The 24,017-nt window shown below is 33.2% G+C and overlaps 2 protein-coding genes across 2 annotated transcripts in view; one reads left to right on the top strand and one right to left on the bottom strand.

Moving 5' to 3' along the window:
* LOC123263005 (E3 ubiquitin-protein ligase synoviolin A) overlaps positions 1-24,017 on the bottom strand; it is a 233,649-nt gene that overhangs the window by 61,643 nt on the left and 147,989 nt on the right. The gene's annotated exons all lie outside the window — the stretch shown is intronic.
* LOC123263042 lies at positions 10,324-11,580 on the top strand. The gene is made up of 2 exons (XM_044725570.1): positions 10,324-10,626; positions 10,702-11,580. Exons 1-2 carry the CDS (start codon positions 10,386-10,388, stop codon positions 11,142-11,144), a joined length of 684 nt encoding a protein of 227 aa, XP_044581505.1. The 5' UTR covers positions 10,324-10,385; the 3' UTR covers positions 11,145-11,580.

The raw sequence follows: 24,017 nt of genomic DNA, 5'->3' as shown, positions 1-24,017 counted from the left end.
TGGTCCTCCGAACTTTCCGGTAAAAATAAAGTCTCCGCTACTAACACGCTCGCTGTCCCAGTCTTACTATACTCTTTCGGTGTCTTAAAATGGGCCCGAAAGGATCTGCGAGATCTCGACATCAGAACCCGTAAGACTATCAACATGAACCGGAGCATGCACCCCAATTCATCAGTCGCCAGATTATACCTCTCCCGGTCGATCGGTGGGAGAGGTTTGCAGAGCTTGGAGCGGCTTCACGATCGTTTAGTCCTGGGTTTAACACACGAAGTTGTCAATTTCACTGCAGATGAGGATGACTTTCTTATGCAAATTGTTCATAAACATGAGAATGCGCATAAGGGGTCGTTCTTATATAAGGCAGCAATATATGCGGCAAGAACCCTTGGTCTTGGAGAAATAAACGCTCTTATGGAACTCCGAAAGGAGGAATTCAAGAGCGTCATCAGGAACGCCGAGGAAAAACAACTCCTAGGCGAACTGATGGACAAGTCCATGCACAGCGTGTTCTTCAAACACGTGCGTGATCATGGCTTGTCCACCCAGCTGACCTTTTCCTTCTTAAAGTCAGCTGGCCTGATGTCCGAGACTGAAGGGTTCATATTTGCCTGCCAAGATGGTGTCATTAACACTCTAGAATACCGTAGCAAGGTGCTCCAGGTGCAGCTTCTGGACACGTCATGTAGGATGTGTAAACAACACCCGGAGACGCTCATGCACCTTTTGTCGGCATGTCCTGTGCTGGCGAGAGGTGCATATATCCAGCGTCACAACGCTGCCCTGAGAGTACTGTACTACTATCTTCGTCATTACTACGGTATTGATATGACACCAGTGCTGCCTTATCTGCCAGGAGATATTCCCCAGGTTGTTGAGAATGACAGTTGCAAAATTTATTGGAACATGCCATTTGCAACAACCCGGCGGATAGATCACAACAAACCCGATATTGTGCTCTTCGACAAGGCCACTCGTGACATTTATGTCATTGAGTTCTCGGCCCCGGCTGAACACAACATCTCAGCCAAAGAAGAGCACAAAAGACAGATATATCAGGATCTCCTGTTTGAAATTGGCAAACTTTACCCAGGTTACCGTGTCAAGCTCGTCGTCCTGATTGTTGGCGTCCTCGGAGGGATGAAACAGTCTTTTGTATCCTCACTTGCCAGAGTTCCAGCTTGCTCATCAAAAGCTGAATTCTTGGCGGTCAGGATGCAGAAGGCTGTCATACTAGGTTCCCTCCGTCTACTTAGGAAAATGACTTTGGCCTGCTGTGATCACTAACCGCCTTGTTGTGCGGAGTGGTACAGCAGTAATGGATGGAGCTCAGGCTGGGCCCTCGGAGAATCGGACTCCGGGGACAACCCCCCTGAGCACGTAATTATATAATAATAATAATAATAATAGTTTTTTTATTTAGCTTTAAGCTACAGCATACAATAGTATATAAAAAAGATCTTAGATCTTTTATCACAGATTTTTCACTCGATTCCTGTCTATAAATTTTAAAGTTTGCCTTATCTTATTTCTTCTATTAATAATTTTTTTAATATTACTATATTACTCGCATTTATGGTCTCTATATTTAATTTATTGATTGAAAAACCATACGTATTTATTGTTTTTTAAGCACTCACAGTTCTTGTTCTTTGTATTAATAGTCTATTTTTGTATCTTGTTTTGTAATTATGTTTATTATCTACAACAATTCTATTTAAATAGTCTGGTAATAAATTATTTTTCATCTTATATACAAACACACAAACATTAAATTTAATTCTTTCTTCAAGAGACAGAAAACATAGTGCATCTAACATACATTTAATTGGTGTATACTTATTAACTCCTAATATTATCCGCATCGCTCTGTTTTGACACTTTTGTAACATATGTAAACAATCCTTATTTATATTTAGCAACAAAGTTGAGCAATAATCAAAATACGGTGAGATCATAGATTTATAAAAAATTACTTTTGTATAATCACTAATATATTTACTCAATCTATATAATAAATTGATTCTAGCTTTAATTTTTTTAACAATATAAAACGTATGACTATTAAAACTTAAAAACTCATCCAAGATTATACCTAGGTATTTAGTTTCGGTACATTGTTTCATATTTTCTCCAGCTAAAACTAGATTTATCTGCTTAACTCTTTTCTTACATCTATCACGAATCAACATAAAATAAGTTTTTTTCACATTCGATTTTAGTGCATTGATATCTACCCATACTCCTATATTTTTTAGCGTTTCATTCAATACCAACTCTATTCTCTTTTCATCTTTATGACTGTAATATAGCATTTTACCGTCCGTAAACAATTTACACTTGCATCCATATTTAGTTGCTACCTTTACTATATCATTTATATATAAAATAAATAATAATGGTCCCAATATAGACCCTTGCGGAACTCCATGTGTAACACTTATTTTATCCGAGATAACATCTCCATATTTAACTTGTTGTGTTCTGTCATTTAAGTAACTCTTGAACCATTTTAACGCACTCTCACACACTCCATACATTTCTAATTTTTTAATCAGTCTTTGCCTATCAATAGTTTCAAATGCTCTTTTAAAGTCTATAAATATCACACCTATCATATTACCTTTATCTATTTCGCTTCTCCACTCACACATAGTTTTTTGCAGAGTCGTTTCGCAAGAGTGCTTGACTCGGAAACCTGACTGCTCTTCTCTTAATATATTATTACTATCTAAATGTTTAATCAATCTATTCTTTACTACTTGTTCCAATATTTTTTCTAATTCTGGCAAGGTATTTACCGGTCTGTAGTCTTCTACATTATTACTTCCTTTGACTTTAGGAATAGGATGAATTATAGAGTTTTTCCAATCCTTTGGTATTTCTGACAATTTTAAACTACAATTTATCAATTTTTCAATAATTATTTTATCTACATTCCAAATTTTATTTATAATATTATACGATATTGCATTACCTTTACCTTTATTTTTGTCCAGATTTTTAATTATTTCATTTAATTCAGTTTCTTCAACCTCCTTTAATTCATTTAATTTTGTCACTCCGTTTTCATAATTAAACTCATGATCTTTATTCTTGCTTTTATCTTTATTCTTGCTCTTTTGTACTTAATACATTTATCCCAATTATTGCTGTTGCCTTTCTTCTTATTTGATGGTAGTAATACTTTTACAATATAGTGATCTGATATTCTTGGCACTTCCAAAACTTGTGTTTGTAATTTTTTATTTGAAAATACTAGATCAATAAGTCTTTGAGCTCATTGTCACTCTTGTATATTTACTCACCCATTGACACATATCTACACTTTTCATTTCTCTAATCAGTTTTTTAGCATATTGTGATTCTTTACTAATATCGATGTTAAAATCACCCACTAAAATCACTTGACCACTTTCATTCAATTGTTCATATTCTTGTAATAATCTTCCAATGAACACACCATTACTTTGATTCGGCGAGTGATAAATATTGCTAATAATAATATTTTCATATGCGCCCTTTAATATTACACATCCACATATTAATTTCATGTTTTGCTATATCTACAATAGGATTTAAAATTTCATACTTAATATCTTTTCTGACATATGTAATAACCCCACTTGTTCTTTTGTTTCCCGTAAATATTTTAACATTTGTATAATTATCAATAATATATTCCTGCTCACTTACATCTGCTGTCAGGTGAGATTCCGTTACACATACAACTTCTGGTTTGTTATTTATCAATAGGAACTTCAACTCATCAATGTGGTATAATAAACCCTGTATATTTATCACCAGCACTTGTCCATTCCTTAGATCATCCTTACATCTTCTTCTTTGCTATTCAGAAAAGTATCGAATACTTTTCTGAGCTTTCAACCGTATTCTCTTATAAAACTCACAATCAATGTCATTGGCACAGTGGTCAACCTCAATGTCATTAACTTTATACTCTAATTTCATCTTTACACAATTGACACATTTACTTTACATACTTTTACATTTACTTTCATTGTGATCTCCTGCACATTTTCTACATTTAACTTCATTTCTACAATCTTTTGCAAAATGATAATACCCCCAACATTTATAACATCTTAATACACTTACACAATCCGATACTCTACATTTATTCCAGCCAAGTTTTATCTTATTCAGCTCCAGTAAATATTTATGTGTTTTTGGGTCTACTTCTAATATAATCATTCTATCCTTTTTCTTACCTATAGTTTTCCTTTTAATTTCTATTCTACTATTCTTCTCCATTTTTAACTCATTTTGACTTTGTATCTGAGAAAATCGGTTAATTCATTCAAAAGTTATTGCGGTTTGAAAATTCAAAAAATAGTGTTCTATGAAACTTCCATCAGCTTTTTGAGCTCGAAGAGCTCAAAAGCACAGAACAGCTATTTATTCGAGCTCGGAGAGCTCAAAATTATACAAAAGTTATATTTTTGAGCTAGAAGAGCTGAAAAAATAAGTGAATTGTTGAACGCTTAGATATGGAGGTAGCGGAAAGTTGCAGGGATGGACTTTAGGGTCAACCGTTTTCTTAATTTTTTTTGATAGTTCTGTGTCGATTGATATGAAATTAAAGATGGTCGAATCATTGAGAACGAAAGAAAGAGCGAGTCAAAAAAAAACATATTGAAATTGATTGTAAGAATTTAAATTTATTGTGTACGAAAGAGATTAATGATTTTGTAACAAAAAGATCTTTTTTATTATTCGAACAACTTAAGTTATCGAGTGATTTTCTCAATTTGAGCCCAACAGAATGGCCAAATTACTTATCTTGTTGATCGGTATTAAAAAATATCACAGTAGTAAACGATGTTGCTGAGAGCGGGGTTGCTCTAGTTGAGGGATTTAATCAGTTCGCCGCTAAAGATGAAGAGCAAAAACAATATCTATGGAAAGTTGTCCAGTAACATCGTAAATCATATCCAAATTGCAACAAGCAGAATTTTTCGAGCTTTAACAGTCAAGAAGATTAAATATATTGAAAAAAAATTAACGTATACGTTAAAACAGTATACAATTAAAAATTATGAAATAAATTTACTAATAAGGTAATAAAAAAAAATGTTGTTATATTAAATAGAAAAATTGAGACGCTTTTTTTTTACTTTTTATAATTTTCGTTTTTTAAAGCCCTGTAACTTTTTTCCTATGCGTTTTAGCGAAAAAATAAAAGCTACCTTTTTTGTAGAGAATTTAATTTCCTACAAAATAACGAAAAGGAAAATTAAAAAAAAAATTAAAATTAATTAAAAATTTTTTTAACGATTTACAATGAAAATAAAGAAAAAAGTTTTTTAACTTCCCACTAAGGAAATCGAAGATTTTTGAAAAATCGGGAAGTTATTGTTTTCATTCCGTTTAGCAAAAATCGAGGTATCAACAGATCTCGACGTTTTGAAGCCCTAAGAAGCTTCCCTGACTATTTTTACGATGATGTCCGTACGCCTGTATGTGTGTGAGCGTGCGTGCGCGCGCGCGTTTGTGTGTGTGTGTGTGTGTGTGTGTGTGTGTGTGTGTGTGTGTGTGTGTGTGTGTGTGTGTGTGTGTGTGTGTGTCTATGTAAGCCTCTTATAACTTCTGAACGGCTTGACCGACTTCATCGCAGTTGGTGTCATTCGAAAGGGCTTCGCCAAACTTAGATTACCAAATTAGATTAGTGTACCCCAGGGTTCTGTTCTGGGTCCACTTCTGTGGAATGTCATGTATGATGGCCTGCTGAGACTGACTCTTCCAAGAAGTGTCAAGCTTGTTGCATATGCAGACGATGTAGCTGTCGTAATCGTTGCGAAACACCTAGATGAGATAAACCACATGTTCGGTATCACCTTTGAGAAAGTTAACCGGTGGATGGATTTAATGAATCTACAACTGGCTAAACAGAAGACTGAGGCTGTGCTTATTACCAGCAGAAAAGTGATAGAGACCATAAAACTGAAAGTCGGAGAACAAGAAATCACATCACAACCATATATCCGATATCTGGGAGTGATGCTTGATGCCCGACTCAACTTTAAGCAGCAAGTCGAACACGTGAGTGCAAAAGCATCAGCAGTGGTAGCTAGCTTAGCACGACTGATGCCAAACGTCGGAGGCCCAAAGCAGAGCAGAAGACTATTATTATCATCTGTAGTCACATCAGTGCTCACTTACGGAATATCTATATGGGCGGACGCACTAGAAAAGCAAGAATCATGGAGAAAGGCTGGACCAGTCTACCGTCTGAGTGCCTTAAGAGTAGCAAGTGCCTTCCGCACAATATCTATGGAAGCAGTGTGTGTCATCTCCGGAACTTTGCCTCTCAGAGTCTTAGCTGAGGAAAGACGGATCCTTTACCAACGAAAGAAGTCGACCACACTAAGCGCTGAGGAGCTTGGAACAGAAGAGCGGCAGAGGAGCATAAGTAGATGGCAACTACAGTGGGATGCCACAGTGAAGGGTAGGTGGACGCATCGTCTCAAACCAAGGATCAACGTTTGGCTGAACCGGAGTCACGGTGAGGTCAACTATTATCTTACACAGATGTTATCAGGACACGGCTGTTTCCGGGCGTATCTCCACCGCTTCAAGCATGATGATTCCCCGGAGTGCCCGTCCTGCTCAGGAGTCAATGAAGATGCAGAGCACGTTTTCTTTGAGTGCCCACGTTTTTTACCCACAGCGAGATGAGCTGGAGAATATCCTGAAGAGGAAAATCCAACGAGAGACAATAGTAGCAGCAATGCTGTCATCAGAAGCTGTCTGGAACGCTACCAACACGTTTGCAACAGAAGTCCTTAAAGACTTGCGTTCCACCGAAAGAAAAAGAGCAAATAGCAGAAGATAGAAGGAAGGTAGTTAACACCTTAGCCACCAGAAGGAAGAGCAGTAGCTAGATCCTCCCTTCACGAAGTAATGCCTGACGGCGGTTTCCATGAGGGATTAGAGGAAAGAAGGAAAAGGGGTTTAGGGTTTAGTGGGTAGGGGCGTTAGTGTCGAGTTTTAGTATGACGCTGCGTCGAGTCGCCACATATCCAGGCCAAACAGCTATGCCTAGAATCCGTATAAAGAACACACACACACACACACACACACACACACACACTCACACGCAGACATAGTGACAACCTCGCGGGGATAGTCAGGGAAGCTTCCTGTGACCTTCAAACGTCGAGATCTGGTGAGAACTCGATTTTCAAAAAACGGGGTAAAACCAATAACTTTCCGATTTTTGGAAATCTTCGATTTTCTTAGCGGGAAGTTAAAAAAAAAAAATTCCCGTGTTATTTAAATGGGAAATCAAACTCACCATGTGAGACCTCTAGATATTGATATTAAGAGCTCAAACTCTACCAGAATTTTTTTTTCGTCATTTTGGACGATATTTTCGCGGTAGCTAAAGAAAAAAAAATTAAAAGTTTTTTTTGGCCGACCCTATTATATATACAAACAAAAAAATTGAAATTATTGAAAAGAATTCGAATTTCATCATTTTTAATTATTTTCAATCAATATTTTTAAACAGGGTATGGGAAAGAACGCGGCTCGTCACGACGATGGTGTCTACAATTTGCAACGGATCTTTACGATATTCAGTATATTTATTTTACTAATAAATACAAAAGTCAAGTTCAAATATCAGCTTAATCGGTCATGTAGTATTAAAATTACATGATTTTGAAATTTTCAAAATCCTAAAAATACACTTTTTTACAGTTTACTTGTCGGATAACTTTTGAATAGGAATCTGTATTGAATTTCTATAAAATGTACCTGAAAGCTTTTTAAATAAGCTTTAATTTTCATATTCTGTTGTATATGTCAAATAAAAATTATATTCAAAACTGCTATCTTTTTTATGAAATTTGCGGTTGCATTGATTTATTTTCTCAAAATTACTGAAATTTTACAACTTTTTAATTAAATTAATTAATTTAATTAAATTTTTGATTAAATGCCTCTAAAGTTATTATTTTTATTGAAGTGTGAAATCTACTCCCATTTCGGCTGCCGAATGGCCTTTTTTAGATTTAGTTTTGTATTAGATAAATATCGATTTTACGTTTTCGCTAATTTGCCGCTAATTCGGTCAAAATCGGTTGATTCGTTCGAGAGATATCGTGAACAAAAGAAAACCGAAAGAAGCGTTTTTTTTTCGAAATTACTCTGAAGTTTCTAGTTTGATCAATTCAAACTTGAAGATTCTTTATGAGGCTGAATAAACTGCATCGAATGCAACCAACCGCGTGGAAATCAGTTGATTCATTCAAAAGTTATTGCGGTTTGAAAATTCAAAAAATTGGAGTGGATCAAACTTTTATCAGACATGAGATCGAAGAGCTCAAAAACATCATAAGTGCAATTTTAAGTGCCTAGGTAAGGGAATTAGTGGGAAGTTGCAGGGATGGCCTTCAGAGTCAACCGTTTTCCTAATTTTGTTTTTTTAAAGTTTTTGAAAGAATTGTAGGTCACCGAATGCAAATGGCTAGGTAATTCAATGTCGTTTATGTACAATTCATAAAATAAAACAAAAACCAGAAGACCGTACATCTATATATGGGTCATTCCACCAAATAAGAACATTTTTACGGGGCGACCCTCGCGGATTATGTTTAAAATTTATGGAGGTGTTCTCTATCATAAGAAAAAAATTCCCTGAGAGTTTTAGCTCTTAATACGCAGCGGTCTTGAAGTTATGATTTTTTGAAATTTTCGAAAAAATTTTTTTTCATCTTTTTCGTCAATTTTTCTGATATGAAAAACATTTTTAAACAAAATCGACAAACATTGTATTTTGTAGGAAAAATTCTCAGCTTTTGAATGAAAATATTTATTTTTTCATAAACTCATCAGAGGACCCTTAAAAATCGAATTAAAGTGGAAAAATTGATTTTTTTTCGGTGTGCAGCCCAAAATTCTTCAAATTTGAATTTTTTTTCTGAAAGTTGAGAGTTTTTTACACAAAATATAGCGTTTTGCCGATGTGCATATTTTTTGTTTCGTCACAATTAAATTAAATGTTAGATTCACTATGCAGTAATATAATTCAGAATAGTAATATAATTTTCTCTTTAATACTAAAATTATAGTACTCAGAAATTTTGAACCACCTGCTTAAAAGATGAGTCTATACTTCGTCACTTATCATGCAGATGGCGCTCACAACTCCCTCTATTTACTTTCATTTTGTGATTCTTTCTTGAGCGATTTCTTTTCGGATCGTTTGTTCTTAACAAAAATATAATTGCTCAAGTTTTTAAGTAATAATTATTGCATTACTTTGATATTTCATCGCTATGAGTAAACGTATACGGTCAGTAAATTGTTGTAATCCATTCAATGAGTCACGTGAGTAACTAATACAGTGCACTTGACCTCTTATGTATAACCTCTACGTAGAACCAATTAAATTAATGGCCTTGTGTTTAATATTGACTTTTGACATCTAATTAAACGAAACTTTTAGATAAAAAAGGAGTTAAAGATTTAAGAAAATTTCCCGACGAAGATCGTTGGAAATTTCCTGACTTAGATGACACTTCAATGTTATGTGTGCGTTGTCGATTTCGTGTCAAAGAATATATTCCGCCGGCATCAGAGGAAGACGAAATTATTTCAAGTCAAACAAGTGTTGAAAGTCTGAGTATATCAGCTGAAATTTGTACTCAAGGAAGCAGTTTATCTCGAATTGTCAGTAATTTTAGCGACAATCTATGTGATTACAATGATCATTCTTTAGAGCGATTTTTGAAAATTCCTCTTATTGAAAAAGACAAGTAAAAATTTTCTATTGATTAAGTTTTTCATTTACTGAGTGAAAACTTACTTAATTATTTTTTTATGCGTTTAATTTAAGGTTATATTCTGAAAAAAATTATGGAGTAAAAAAACTTGATGAGAGCTATGCTGCCCTAGAGAATCAGTTCCAATCACAATTTGGAATAGTACCTGAATCTACCTACAGAAAGATTAATCAAGATCATTGTTCCATGATAGCTAAAGTGAAGAAATTATATAACGCTGAAAGTGACAAGTAAATTTTTTTAACAATCGATCATTTTAAAATATCTTCATTTTTTCATATTAATACGATCGATCGTTTGCTTTACAGATCAATAAAAAAGAATCTGCTTTCAATTTTACCCGACAGTTGGGAAGTCAGTCGTATAGCATCTGAATTTAACTGTTCTCGAAAAATGGTACTGAATCTTAAAAATGATATCAGTGAATCTGAGAATGTTGATTTAGACTCTGGTGAAATGACTACTAATACTTTGAATCCCACAAAAGTTCCAGGCAATCAGCCGCTTGAGTTAGATGTAAAAAAACTTGTCATTGATTTTTATGAAAGCGAAGAAAACTCAAAACAATTAGCGGGCATGAAAGATTTTAAATCTGTGAAGGATTGTGATGGAAATCGAACTAGGGTACAAAAAAAGTTGATTCTTTGTAATTTAAAAGAATTGTACCAAAGCTTCAAAGCGCAATATAATTCAGTGGCAATCGGATTTTTTAAATTCGCTAGTTTGAGGCCTACTTATTGTATTCTTGCTGGAAGTAGTGGTACACATGTCGTATGTGTTTGTACTATTCATCAAAATGTAAAATTGATGTTAGAAGGTACTTAAGTATTTGACATTCTCTATAATTGTACTAAAACTAGTTATTAATCTTATTACAATTTATTCCATTTAGGATGTAATTTTCCAAAATTTGTGAAAAACACCGATTGGGTTGTAGAATCTCAGCCAATTTACAAAAATTTATTAAATAAATTAGTTTGTAACAATCCAAAAGAATCGTGCTTTTCCAGAATGTGCAATAGTTGTCCAAATAATGAAGAAATCGCTGATTATTTTCGTGTGTCGTTTAATGAATCTGATGTTAATGAAATCCAATATAAAATGTGGACATCAACAGACCGTTGTACTATTGTGAATGTTACTTCAGATTCCGAAGACTTCATCGAGACTTTAGTGACGCAACTTGATAAGCTTTTGAAACATGATTTTATTGCGAAAACACAAAGTCGATTTTTTTCTGATACAAAACTAAATTTAAAGAGCGGGGAATTCGCCGTAGTATTTGACTTTGCGGAAAATTATGCATTCGTTGTGCGAAATGATACTATCGAATGATACTAACGAAAATGATACTATTAAGCATTTGAGCTTTGTTGGTATTTCAGATTGTCTTAAGCACGACACAGTTTTAATTTATTTATTTCAAGAGCAATTGATTGCCTTTCTTAAAAAGAAGTTTGCTGTCATCAATACGATTTTTTACTTCTCTGATGGAGCTCCACAACAATTCAAAAACAAGAAAGCATTTACAAACTTAAGTTATCATTATGCTGACTTCGAAATCAACGCTGAGTGGCATTTTTTTGCAACTGCCCATGGCAAAGGACCATGCGATGGTCTTGCGGGTTCATTAAAACGATATGCTGCTAGAGCTTCATTACAAATGAACAATAAAGAGCATATACTGAAACCACAAGATTTGTTTTCCTGGGGAACGAAAAATTTTACAAGCGTTGACTTTACTTTTATAGCTAATGACGATTATTTAATAGAAAAAAATGTGTTAGACGTACGATATTCTCAATCGAAAACGGTGAAAGGTACACAGTCATTACACACTTTTGTGCCTTTAAAAGATAAAATTGGTTATGTTTTCATTAAAACTGTGTCCACATCTCAAAAAAGTTCAAAAATAAAAGTATTTTAATTATAATGAATTTGCGTTTAATTTAATTGTGACGAAACAAAAAATATTCACATCGGCAAAATGCTATATTTTGTGTAAAAAACTCTCAGCTTTCAGAAAAAGAATTCAAATTTGAAGAATTTTGGGCTGCACACCGAAAAAAATCAATTTTTCCACTTTAATTCGATTTTTAAGAGTCTTCTGATGAGTTTATGAAAAAATAAATATTTTCATTCAAAAGCTGAGAATTTTTCCTATAAAATACAATGTTTGTCGATTTTGTTTAAAAATGTTTTTCATATCAGAAAAATTGACGAAAAAGTTGAAAAAAAATTTTTTCCAAAATTTCAAAAAATCATAACTTCAAGACCGCTGCGTATTAAGAGCTAAAACTCTCAGGGAATTTTTGTCTTATGATAGAGAACACCTCCATAAATTTTAAACATAATCCGCGAAGGTCGCCCCGTAAAAATGTTCTTATTTGGTGGAATGACCCATATATATTGTTTATCCTACTAGAGGTGCTTGTGCATTATTGTGCCATTTTAGCTGTTTTATATATTTTCTTTACATTCTTTATTTTATTAATATTTCATAGTTGAATAAGGATTCCCTGACGGATCCAAAATACGGTAGAGTGCGGTAAATTTACAGTAGGGTACGGTAGAGTACAGTACGTACAGTGATTTACCGTAATTACAGTATGACACCGTAATTACAGTATAACACCGTAATCTACGGAGATTGTACGGTAAAGTACCGCAATTTTACAGTAATTTACCGTTAATGTATGGTAAGATACCGTGATTGTACGGTAAAATACCGTAATTGTACGGTAAATACTGTAATTGTTAGTAAAATACTATAATTATCCGGTAAAAAAGTACCGTTTTTGTACGCTAAAGTACCATAATTGTACGGTAGTGTACCGTAATTGTACAGTAATTTATCGCTATAATTGGGTATATTTGACGGTAGGTTATCATTGGAATACGGTAGTGCGGGAACTTCAAAAGTATATACCGTAATATAATTAAAAATTTACAATGCTTGGAATATGCAAATTTCGCATATTTTTTTTAACTCCATTATGTTTAATCCACAAGTATAATTTAGATGAAAAATATTAAAGTATATCATGTAAGCAAACTATTCGTAACGCGATTGGTCAAATATATTATAAGCGCGAAAATATGTATAATTCCATGCTAACAGTCAGACGCGCGCTTGCGCGCGCGACGTATACTATTACGGTAAAAATATCGTAAACTGTACTGTATATCTTTACTTTTGATGAGCGAAGTTGTAACAGGGCACTTTGTTACCTCTGGTAGTTAGTTCGAACCGTTGCGAGTTCGATAATTTATCGACGCGACACCAGTGCGCGATGGTCTCGGGCATTTTAGGTAGTAGGGAGAAGGGTGACGGGCCGGAGCGAGCACGAGTGGGGTAGTGGCCGGTGAACAAGACAGAAGAGGTTGTACTACCGAACGTTCCGGACACAGTTGAGATAAGCAGGTAAATATCCAGTCACACGTTCACTTAATTGGAACGCAAGCGATGTTTTATATTTAATAATTGTTCCTAATTAATAAATTACATGATACTAATCCAATTGGTTCGTCTAGGAATAATTGTTGCGGTTGGAAGGAGTACAAAATCCCCGAGAGTACGAGTAACGACGAGGCGGCAGCAGAACAAAGCCGTGGCTATAAGTTGGCGGGAAGTAGTTCGTCGATTGCAAGGTACATTGTCAAGTCTCGTGGGTAAAATTCGACTGTGGTTAGCACCCGGTCTTATTTACTCTTCTGGACAAGGTTTAATTATTTTTTATTGGGTTAAGTGAATTAAATTGATTATTGGGTAAAATAAAATTGCTGGAGAATTCTGTGGTCCGACACCCGGAATATATTAATTGACCTTGAGGCGAGTTTTATGTTAAGATAATTACGCGTCATTTTAAAATCAGTTTTAATGAATTAATTTAATTAATTATTATTAATTTGTGGTTAAGTCATAATTTTAATTATTGGTGGTTAGATGAAATTTTTATAAGAAAGTGGTTGTATATTTGTCACTACGCAGAACGTTTTAACTGCGCGTCTAAAATCACAAGGTCATGTTTACTGGCATCATGTAATTCTATTGTATTGAAAATAGTCACCGGATAAATTAGTTAGTTCGGTTAGATAAAGTTAATATTTTATTTTAATTAATTCGGTTTGGGTTATGAGTGATAGAGAGTGAGACTTTGACAAGAAGCTTCTGATAAATGGTACGGTTTCCCCTCTATATCAGAAGTTTTTCCAAATTTTGGTAATAGGTTGAGAAAGTTGACGAGTAGCTTCTGGTAAATGGTACGGTTTTCCCTCTATATCAAAAGTTTACAATAAAATTGGTCATTGGTAATACGGAATATCGGTAAATAATTGGAGGTCATGTGGTCTACATATCCGTGAATTAAGGTACGGTTTCCCCTCTGTTTTACGGGTATTAATTAAGAAATAATTTAGATAAAATTGGCAATGGAATTTATAGTATGCGTGTGAGAGTGATTATTGTAAAATAAATGATTGGTAACCACGAATTATTAGTTTTATTCATTTCTAAATAATTTCCTTATTCTCTCTGCCCTGTAGATTATCTCTCATGTTCTTACGGTTTCCAGGACACCGTTGTAACAACCTGGTGGCACCCTAAATTTAACATTTAAAAATAATAATCTAATGGTATGGATAGTTAACATTGTAACGTCCACGTTTTCAAAAGTATAAATATCAATAACTAATTTGTCCCCGACTCGAAATTTGCTCGCCGGAGTCCAGGGTCATAAACGGGGATTACATTATCAATAACAAAATATAAACAAAACCCTTCATTTTTAAATAAATCAAAAAAAGAAACCTCTTTATTGGCCTGGTCAGATTAATAAACGATATAAACAATATAAGCAAATTAAACAATATAAACAATACATTAGAACAACAAATATCAAAAGCTTAAGTGATAATATGTACAAACTTTGTATAAACATTTACACATAACCCGCACACATCGTTTCTTTTCCCGTTTTCTGTGCCACCTGGTGGCTAAACTCTGTCTACTATCTTTACAAAGTGGTAATCCTACCGATGGATACACCCTCAGTCGCGGCCCTACTTACCCCTAATCCCGTTTGGGTGCTTGGAAAGCAACCCTTTCCGGCTACACTTACCCCTAATCCCGTTTGGGTGCTTGGAAAGCAACCCTTTCAGGCCCTACTTACCCCTAATCCCGTTTGGGTGCTTGGAAAGCAACCCTTTCCGGCTACGCGGTGGCCAAATTTCCCCCACATGGTCAAGTCAGTACTTTCATCCGGTCGGTTCACGATACTTACCTGGGCCTTGGTCAGACTTCAGGTAGAGTATCATCCTCTCGAATAACTTGGTGAAGAGTATTCAACCGAGTAATTCTCCCGAGAAAGAATTGCTTGCTTTATCGAGCCAAATTTTGGCGTTTATCATTTTTCCCCCAACTCTTTTGTAACGAACCGGAAGGGTCGTTTTAGACACCTGTCCGGTGTCTGCGAACTAGCATTCAAAAATAAATATTTATTATTTTAATCGTAATTTCCTTCATTTTCTATCCATTCGTCTCGCCAAATTCTAAGTTTTTATTTTCGAAACTCAATTCTTTATTATTTTAATCGTAATTTCCTTCATTCTCTATCCATTCGTTTCGTCAAATTCACAATTCTTTATTATTTTAATCGCAATTTCTTTCATTATATATCCATTCGTAGATTTTCCAAACTAAATTGTCCTCGGGACTTAAAATAATTTTGCCAGTCTTTTAATTTCTTTTACAATTTAATCATACCTTCGGTAATAATAATATAAAATTACAAAAATTAAATAATAATCGCCGCACTAATAACAATAATTGTTTCTATTAATTTTCAAATAATTAACTAAAATACTCAAATACAAAAAGTAAAATCTGCGTCATAACATCTAATTAATAAATTAAGGCTGCTATGGAACGGCGGGAATAAAAACCCCCGTTACAAAGTTTACTATACACTCATAACCTTAAAATTATAGACAGAGTATTAATGTAAAGAAACGTGCGATAGTAAAAAAATTAATTGAAGTGAATTACTTGTGAATAGAATATTAATGTATGTCAAGTGATGGCATTTTTACAAATTCGTGATTCCAATCTTTTCTCACCAAAAGCTTCATTTGCGAAGGTAATTATTAAATAATTGTGTTGAATTTCGCATTTTTTGCTTTTTTATCTTGTGTCAGTACTACATTTCTTATTAAAGTAAAGTTGTATACATTATTATATTTTTTATTATCGAGATAAATACAAGGCTGAATGAAATCAAAATTAAAATTTATTTTTAATATCATTTATTGTGAAGATTAGTGAATTTCTCAATCCTTGGTGGACCCGATATAATATACCGCGATTGTTCAACGTGATTGATTGTAGTAATATCGTACGGTATTGTAAAAGACCGTCAAAAATTACAGATATATGATAACTGTAGTTCACTGTATTTTTACTGTTTTTTGCCGTATGGCCAATGTACTGTATGAAATTACGGTATAAGTGTAATGTTACCTTGACGAATCCACAATACGGTAAGGTGCGGTAAAGTATTGTAAAATTACAGTTAGTTACGGTGAAAATTACTATAAAACACGGTGTAGTATGATCGACTTACAATACTGCGGTACGCTACCGTATTTTACGGTAAGTGTGCCGTACAAATACAATATTCTACCGTATAGATACTGTAAATTACCGTAATTGATATAATAGATTAATTAATACGGTTCATCATCATTACAAGTAGGGTAGAGTATCGTGAAATAGGTTTAGCACGGTGGTGTACCGCAGTATGGTAAATCGATGCAGTTTGGTAAACTATACTACTTCGCGTTTTGACTGTATTTCTACCGTTATTTACCGTAAATTACGGTGATTGTACCAGAATAATTATATAGTGGAACAACAATAAAATCTATGGTAGATTTACATCTTGTTACCGTACCATATCGTACTAGTACGGTAGTTCGGATCTGCTACGGTAGCGTATCGTTCCCACAATATTATATACGAAGAAAAAAGTATTGCTATTTTCACGATACAGTAAAGTGATGATCACGATCCTCGTATGACTATACTTTAGATGTGCATATGCCCGATCTAGTGGATAGTGATTATCACGATCCACATGGATTCGGATATCGAGTGTCTATATTGCTATGGTTTATAGATGATTAAGTTGTCTTTAATTAAATGTTAATTATATTTTATTGCAGATTATTGTTTTTTTAGTTTTTTTGGTATATTATTGTTATTAACAAAATATAAATAAAAATTCCTATTGTAGCTTGATTAGTTTAAAATTTTTGTGTAGATTATGACAGTCAAGAATTGGGTTAGGTTTAAAAATTTTCAAAAAATGACTTACAGCAGTTGGACTTTATCTTATATAACTTTTTTTTTTATTTTTACAAATATTATTAGCCTAGAAATTTGTATTATCGAAATATTAATTTAAAAGAGGCAAATATTTTTGTCATAAGAAAAAAATTTTTTAATGGAATTTTTACTCCTTTATTACTGAACGTACTCCATACAATTATATTTTTTTGTATAAAATAGTATGGGATCAAATCATTTATGCTAAAATAGACTTTTATGAAAACAAGAATTTTATTTATTTAATACAATATATAATGTACATTTTTTCTTCTTATCAACGCAGTAGAATTATATACAATAACCACGGACACGACATTAACACAGTTAACATAGGAAGATTTATTTCTTTACTATAACCTTCAAAAATCGACACAAGTTTTTCAAGATTCCACTCGAGTAATTTATCAACAACCCAATCATCCATATCGCTGTTGATATTAATTAACTAATTTATGTTATTATCACTATTTCATCACCAATCTACCCGTAAGAGTTTCAGACTTGGTTATGCGTAGCGGCGCTGAAGGCGTCGTGGATCGTGATAATCACGATCCGTTTCGCCGTAGTAAGGAAACGTTTCTTTATGATCGCAATACGTTTTGACATATTCACTATATCATGGAAAGTTCATATAAGAATCCGAAGTATAGAGTATATCAGGTTATAATATCGTGAAAATGACGATACTGTTTTGAGCAAATCACAATACTGCGTTCACGATCTACTGGATCACTATAATAGCAATACTTTTTTTCTCCGTGTACCGTAAGTAAGATCTGTTTTCATCTTTTTTTACCGTATTTTCGCCGTTCTCTACCGTACGTTACGGTAGAGAACGGTTATCATACCATATGTCTACTGTACGAGTAGAATGCTACTGTAATTTATAGTGGCCATACGGTATGCCGACAGTATTTTTACCGTACAATACCGTAATTTTACGGTGTTTCAGATCCGCCAGGGTTATGAGTCGTGCACTTTTGGATTTTCCAAACTTTTCTTTTTTTTTTTTTCAATTTATTGAATGATTAACGAAAATAATGTTCTATTTCTTCGCTACTGAGACATCTTTCGCAACTTCTGAAGTAGCACAACTTCGATGGATTAGTGTAAACAAATTTATTTAACAATTTTTCATAGATTGGCTGAGATTCAACTATCCAATGAGAATATTTTTCGCGAAGTTTGTAAAGTTACATCTTAAATAAAAAGATATAAGCGAATTAATAACAAATTTAGAAATAAGTGCATGCAGTATATCTAATATACAATAGAATATAATACGCAATTATAATGCTGATTCCAAAATCAACGCTGAGATGCATTTTTTTGCCACCGCCCATAGCAAAGCACCATGTGATTACCAGGGCTTACAGGTTCTGTGAAACAACTTCCTCGGTCAAAGACTTGGGTTGCTACAAGAGCTTAATTTCAAATGGATACTAGAGGACACATCCTAACAGGGCAATATTTTTACACCTGGACTACCAAAAATTCTTCTGGCGTTGATTTTACTTTCATTACGAATGAAGTTTATTTAAACAAATGAAATGTGTTAGATGTACGATATTTGAAATCAAAAACAGCAAAGGGGACACAAACGCTACTAGTCTAGTCAACAAGTGCCTTTTGAGTCAACTATTTTCAGCAGTCTCCCAAAATTATGATTGAGGTGTCATTCGATTCGGAATGGCATCTAGAAGATTTTCGAAAAAAAATGAAGTTTCGCTTGGAAAAATTGCAAAAGTTATTAACAATTAACTAAAAAAAAGGAGGGGTCTAGTTTTTTGCAAATATCTCAGAAACTAATAAAGATTTGTCAAATTTGAAAAAAGATTCAAAAAGAGGAGGAAATTTCCTGAAAAAAATTCCGACTTCCAAAATTGTTAGACCAATATTTATAATTTTCCCGGAGGGGTGAAAATACGTCCAAAAACGGGTACTCCGGCTTGCGCCAATCATGTCCCCTTCGAATCTTTAATGAATAAATATTATTTAAACTTATTAAATATGAAAATTAAAAATTGAAAAAATTCAGGCGCCTGCAGGATAGACCAGTGAACAATAATACGTGATAATAAATACGACAATAATAGATTCCCGTTGGAAAAATTAAAAAATTGTAAACTTTCGTTTTGTTATTAACAATTTACTAAGGAGAAAAATTAGAAAGCTTTATTAAACATTGAAAAAATTTTTTTTTGTATAATATTATTGATCTGTTTTCTTATGATCAGAAGACACTTAAAAATGATTTTTAATCATTTTTATCTCCTAATATTGTTTAAAAAATTGTTATAAACAAATGCGTTGTTTATGAGATACTTAAAAATTTTTTTTAGATAACATAATCTTTGATGATAATTATGATTTAAAGCATCTTGCCATTTAATGTTCATTACTAAACATTTTTACCTTTTACATTTCAATCTAACTTTATTATACTAGAAAAATTTACGAATATCTAGATTTTCATTTTCAGGTTCTGTTTCTATTATGCTTATAATAATTTATTATAAATGACAATTATGATTAAAATTGAAATGTAATGGTAAATCTAATGGTAAATTAAATGAAACAAATTTTTTTTTTATAACAAAAAGAAAAATAAATAATGATTTAAAAAAAAAAATCGTTCCTTAATATTAATTAGAAGTGGAAGAAAATAATTGTTAATCAACAAATGCGTTTTTAAGTAATAAAAAAATTTTTTTAAGAAACGGTTTTTTTTTTAAATCATAATTATTGTAACAGGGTAAATTACCCTTAATCGATGTCGCCAGAGATCGATAACTTTTCGACTAGCATTTGAGCGCATTGATCTTCGGGCCTAGAGAGAGAGCAGGAGGGGGTATTTTTGGGGTCGTTATGTAGACGAGCCATGCGTGGTGTCCGGAGAAGTAGTAAAGTGTTGGAACGAGTAACATCAAGAAGTCCAAAGAAGGAAGCGAGTATCAACCATAGAGTTTCTTCAACCAAATTTACACCAGGTATTGGACTTTGGTAATGATGAGCCTTGGGGCCATATACCCGGCTCATCAAATACACTACTTCTCATTTTATTTATTCAAGTTTGGATAATTCAATTGTTTAATAATTTTGCTCAATAATGATTAATTATTTAATTGAATTGATTCGTTAATTGCTGGGAGCGTTCCTCTTGGGGGTTTATACCCGAGGAATGTTCTAGACCTCTTGGGTTTGCAAGTCGTGAATAATTAATTTTATTAATACAGTTGGTTAATAATTATTAACATCTTGAGATTGGTTTAAATAAATATATTTTATATTAATTAAATTCTGAACACCGAGAAGGTTCCAATCGACACGACATAGTATTCGGTACCCGAGGTCAAAACGTGCTACGCGGTAACGAACGCCGGCATCCATTTTGAGCGCGGAAATTCCTTGTGAATTTTATTACGCAATAAATCGTAAAATTAACAACTGGATTATTATTCACAGATTCGGTAGAATCTGGCGCCAAGTTCCGTTCAAATCCGTTGTAAACGGAGCGCCAGACTACCGACTATGTTTACTGTAAGCAGAACGGTTTTCTGAGGCTGCGAAATTTTATTTAATTCTACGGTACTTTTTTTACCCAATTTGTTTATCATAACAGTAATTCATAATTTATTTCACCGTATTAATTAATTATATTCACTTATAACAATTTATTTACTTGAAATTATTAAATTTTATCAGCACATACTATAGCTCGCTCACAAATTTCGATCCTGACTTTTTTTTTTATGGAGAAAGGTCAGCGCCACAGACTAGATAAAATAAAAATGTGTAGTAATCCTCCTATAGATAAGCAACTACAGTTAAAAAAAGTAATTCACAGCTTACATTTACGGCCGCCAGGGTGCACTGGAATTACATCTACATAAACTGTAGCTTCAAGGGGATAGTTTGCAGTAAAAAATGCAGTCAACAAGAGATTTAAGTTGGTACCAATTGTAAATTTTCATTATAATTACAAAAAATACTAAAATCCGAACAAAAACAGTTTCACTGTAAAAAAGACGCGCCAAGTCCACGTTCATAAGACTATTAGGAAAAAAATTTTTTTTTCTTTACAAGATACAAAATAAAAATTAAAAATCAAGTAACCGATATGATTGTTTTTGATTTTCGGAAATTAAAAAAAATTTTATTGTAAATTTAAAAATTAAAAAAAAAATTTTAGAACATACTTGGTGTGCGTCATTGTGTACTTCAATTTTTTTAGTCTTAGTAAATAGATTTTACGAATTTCATTAAAAGTAAAACATTTTGCAACCACGCACACTAAATACGTTCTAAAATTTTTTTTTTAATTTTTAAATTTACAATAAAATTTTTTTTAATTTCCGAAAATCAAAAACAATCATATCGGTTACTTGGATTTTTTAATTTTTTTATTTTGTATCTTTTTGTAAAGAAAAAAAAAAATTTTTTTTTCCTAATAGTCTTATGAACGTGGACTTGGCGCGTCTTTTTTACAGTGAAACTGTTTTTGTTCGGATTACTATTTACAACAATTGAATTATCTTTTATTAAGACTATTTATTATCTTGAATTAAATATTGATATCGTATTAATTTTGGAAACTATTTTATTATTTGGAAAATTAAGTATTAAAAAAATTGCGACGAAATTAGAAATTGATCCCACCGTGGATAGTTTTCGGAATTTATTTTACGTCGAGATAATTTGTTGTTAATTAATTATCCAGTCGACAATAACAATAATAATAATTGTCTAGTCGGAAATTCCACGTGGTTGAATCTTATATTGAAATTGAAGCCTGTGAAAATTATAATAAGTAAAATTTAATACCATTATTCCGGTAAAATTCTTTGTAAAACTACTTATCAGTGTGGATTACGTCCGAGAAAATTTAGTTAGAATTTTACAAAGAATTGTTCTTAAGAATTTATTCAAAATTTAAGAAATAAAATTACGAGTTGAAATTGGAGTAAAATCTTACGTCAATATTGTTCCTAAAATTTTATTTAATGCTGAGTATTAAACTCGTGGATAATTTGGAATAAATTCAAGCGTCGGTTTTTAGTGTAGATTTTTTTGAGAATTAAATTATTAGTTGTGAAAATTGTTTATGATTTTAATCTCGAGCTAATGACTGAATAATTTTAGTAAGAATTGAACGTTGACTTTTTTGGAGTTTAATTTTGTAATCCAGAAAATAAAAGTAAAGTAGAGTCAGTGTGTGTGTGAGACGCGTGGGTTATGTGTGTGTGAATACTACCAGCGTTCCTTCGCAAGCGAGCAGTCCGTTTGCGAGGTGTTTCGCTGGCATAGAGCGTGAGGGTCCGGTGGACAGCGCGACTTAGTTAGAAACTGCGGTATAGACGCTCTATAAGAGGGTACCGTCAGGATTAAGAATTTTGATAGAGCGTGAGGGTCCGGTGGATAGCGCGACGTAAGGATAGTGTGGAGTGTGTGCGTGAGCTGCAGAGGCTTCTTGGCTTACGTTGCAGTCACTAGGCTGTTGCTTCTGTAGCCAGGCGTTGTTGATAAGCCCTCGTACACTGATGTCTTTGTACGAGGTGTCTTGTTGATAAGTCGGAGTCGCCGGTTTTAGTCCGAAATCCTCCGTTAGATATAAGTTGTAGGAGCGACTTTCCGGGGGAAAGCGTGAAGTAATTTAGTTGTAAGTAAATTAGCTGTAAGTGAGCGGTGTACGTGCAAGGGCACGAGTTGTTATCATATTTTGTTGTTAAATAAATACCGGTCATTTGTGTTAAATAAAAATTTATTTCTTTCAGACCACCTTCCTCCACTCTCTCTCCCTGTAGATTATAAGCTCAGCTCTGGTTTCCGGTTCCAGGAACCGAGATACAAAATCCTGGTGGCGCCCTTGTTAATTTAGAATCATTTTTGCTAGGTATTGTTTTATTTCTATTAAATTAATTAAGGGGCCAATGAGCGGAAAACACCCGTTACATTATCATCAAAGATTATGTTATCAAAAAAAATTCTAAATTATCTCATAAACAACGCATTTGTTTATAACAACCTCTTAAACAATAGGAGATAAAAATTATTAAAAATCATTTTTAAGTAGCTTCTGATCATAAGAAAACGGATCAATAATAATATTATACAAAAATAGTGTATTTTTTACCTATGGCAGGAAAATAAGAAATGTCTCAGATTACATGTAATTGTTGACCGAGGCGAAGCCGAGGTCGACTAACATGTGATCTGAGGCTTTATTATTTCCTGTCCGTGGTGAGAATACTATTTTCAATGTTTAATAAAGCTTTATAATTTTTCACCTTAGTAAATTGTTAGTAACAAAACGAAAATTAACAATTTTTTAATTTTTTCAACGGGAATCTATTCTAAGACCTTTGAAAAATAGCTCCACAAAAGGAAAAAATTCTTAGATTAATAGTTTAACAATTATCGCACTTGCAATATTAATGTTCGTGCTACAAAAAAATGTTAATTAATGGATAACTTATTGAAAAATCGCGATAAAAATTTTTTGACCACGTATTATTGTTCACTGATCTATCCTGTAGGCGCCTGAATTTTTTTAATTTTCAATTTTCATATTTAATAAGTTTGAATAATATTTATTCATTAAAGGTCCGAAGAGGGCGTGGTTTGCGCAAGCCGGAGTACCCGTTTTCGGACGTATTTTCAAACCTCTGAAAATTATAAATATTGGTCCAACAATTCCGGGAACTTTTTAGGAAATTTCCTCCTCTTTTTGAATCTTTTTTCAAATTTAAAAAATCTTTATTAGTTTTTGAGATATTTGCAAAAAATTAGAGCCCCCTTTTTTTTAGTTAATTGTTAATAAC

This window comes from Cotesia glomerata, linkage group LG1 (genome assembly GCF_020080835.1).
Source record: "Cotesia glomerata isolate CgM1 linkage group LG1, MPM_Cglom_v2.3, whole genome shotgun sequence".
Classification (NCBI taxonomy): Eukaryota; Metazoa; Arthropoda; class Insecta; order Hymenoptera; family Braconidae; genus Cotesia; species Cotesia glomerata.
The sequence above is the reverse complement of the archived record's forward strand: the minus strand, read 5'-3'. Positions and strand labels throughout refer to the sequence as shown.

Bases quoted from the DNA above. Each gene is read 5' to 3' on its own strand.
- LOC123263042 (XM_044725570.1), top strand. From the start codon at position 10,386: ATGAAAGATTTTAAATCTGTGAAGGATTGTGATGGAAATCGAACTAGG. The intron at 10,627-10,701 runs GTACTTAAGTAT...TATTCCATTTAG, and splicing joins TGTAAAATTGATGTTAGAAG to GATGTAATTTTCCAAAATTT.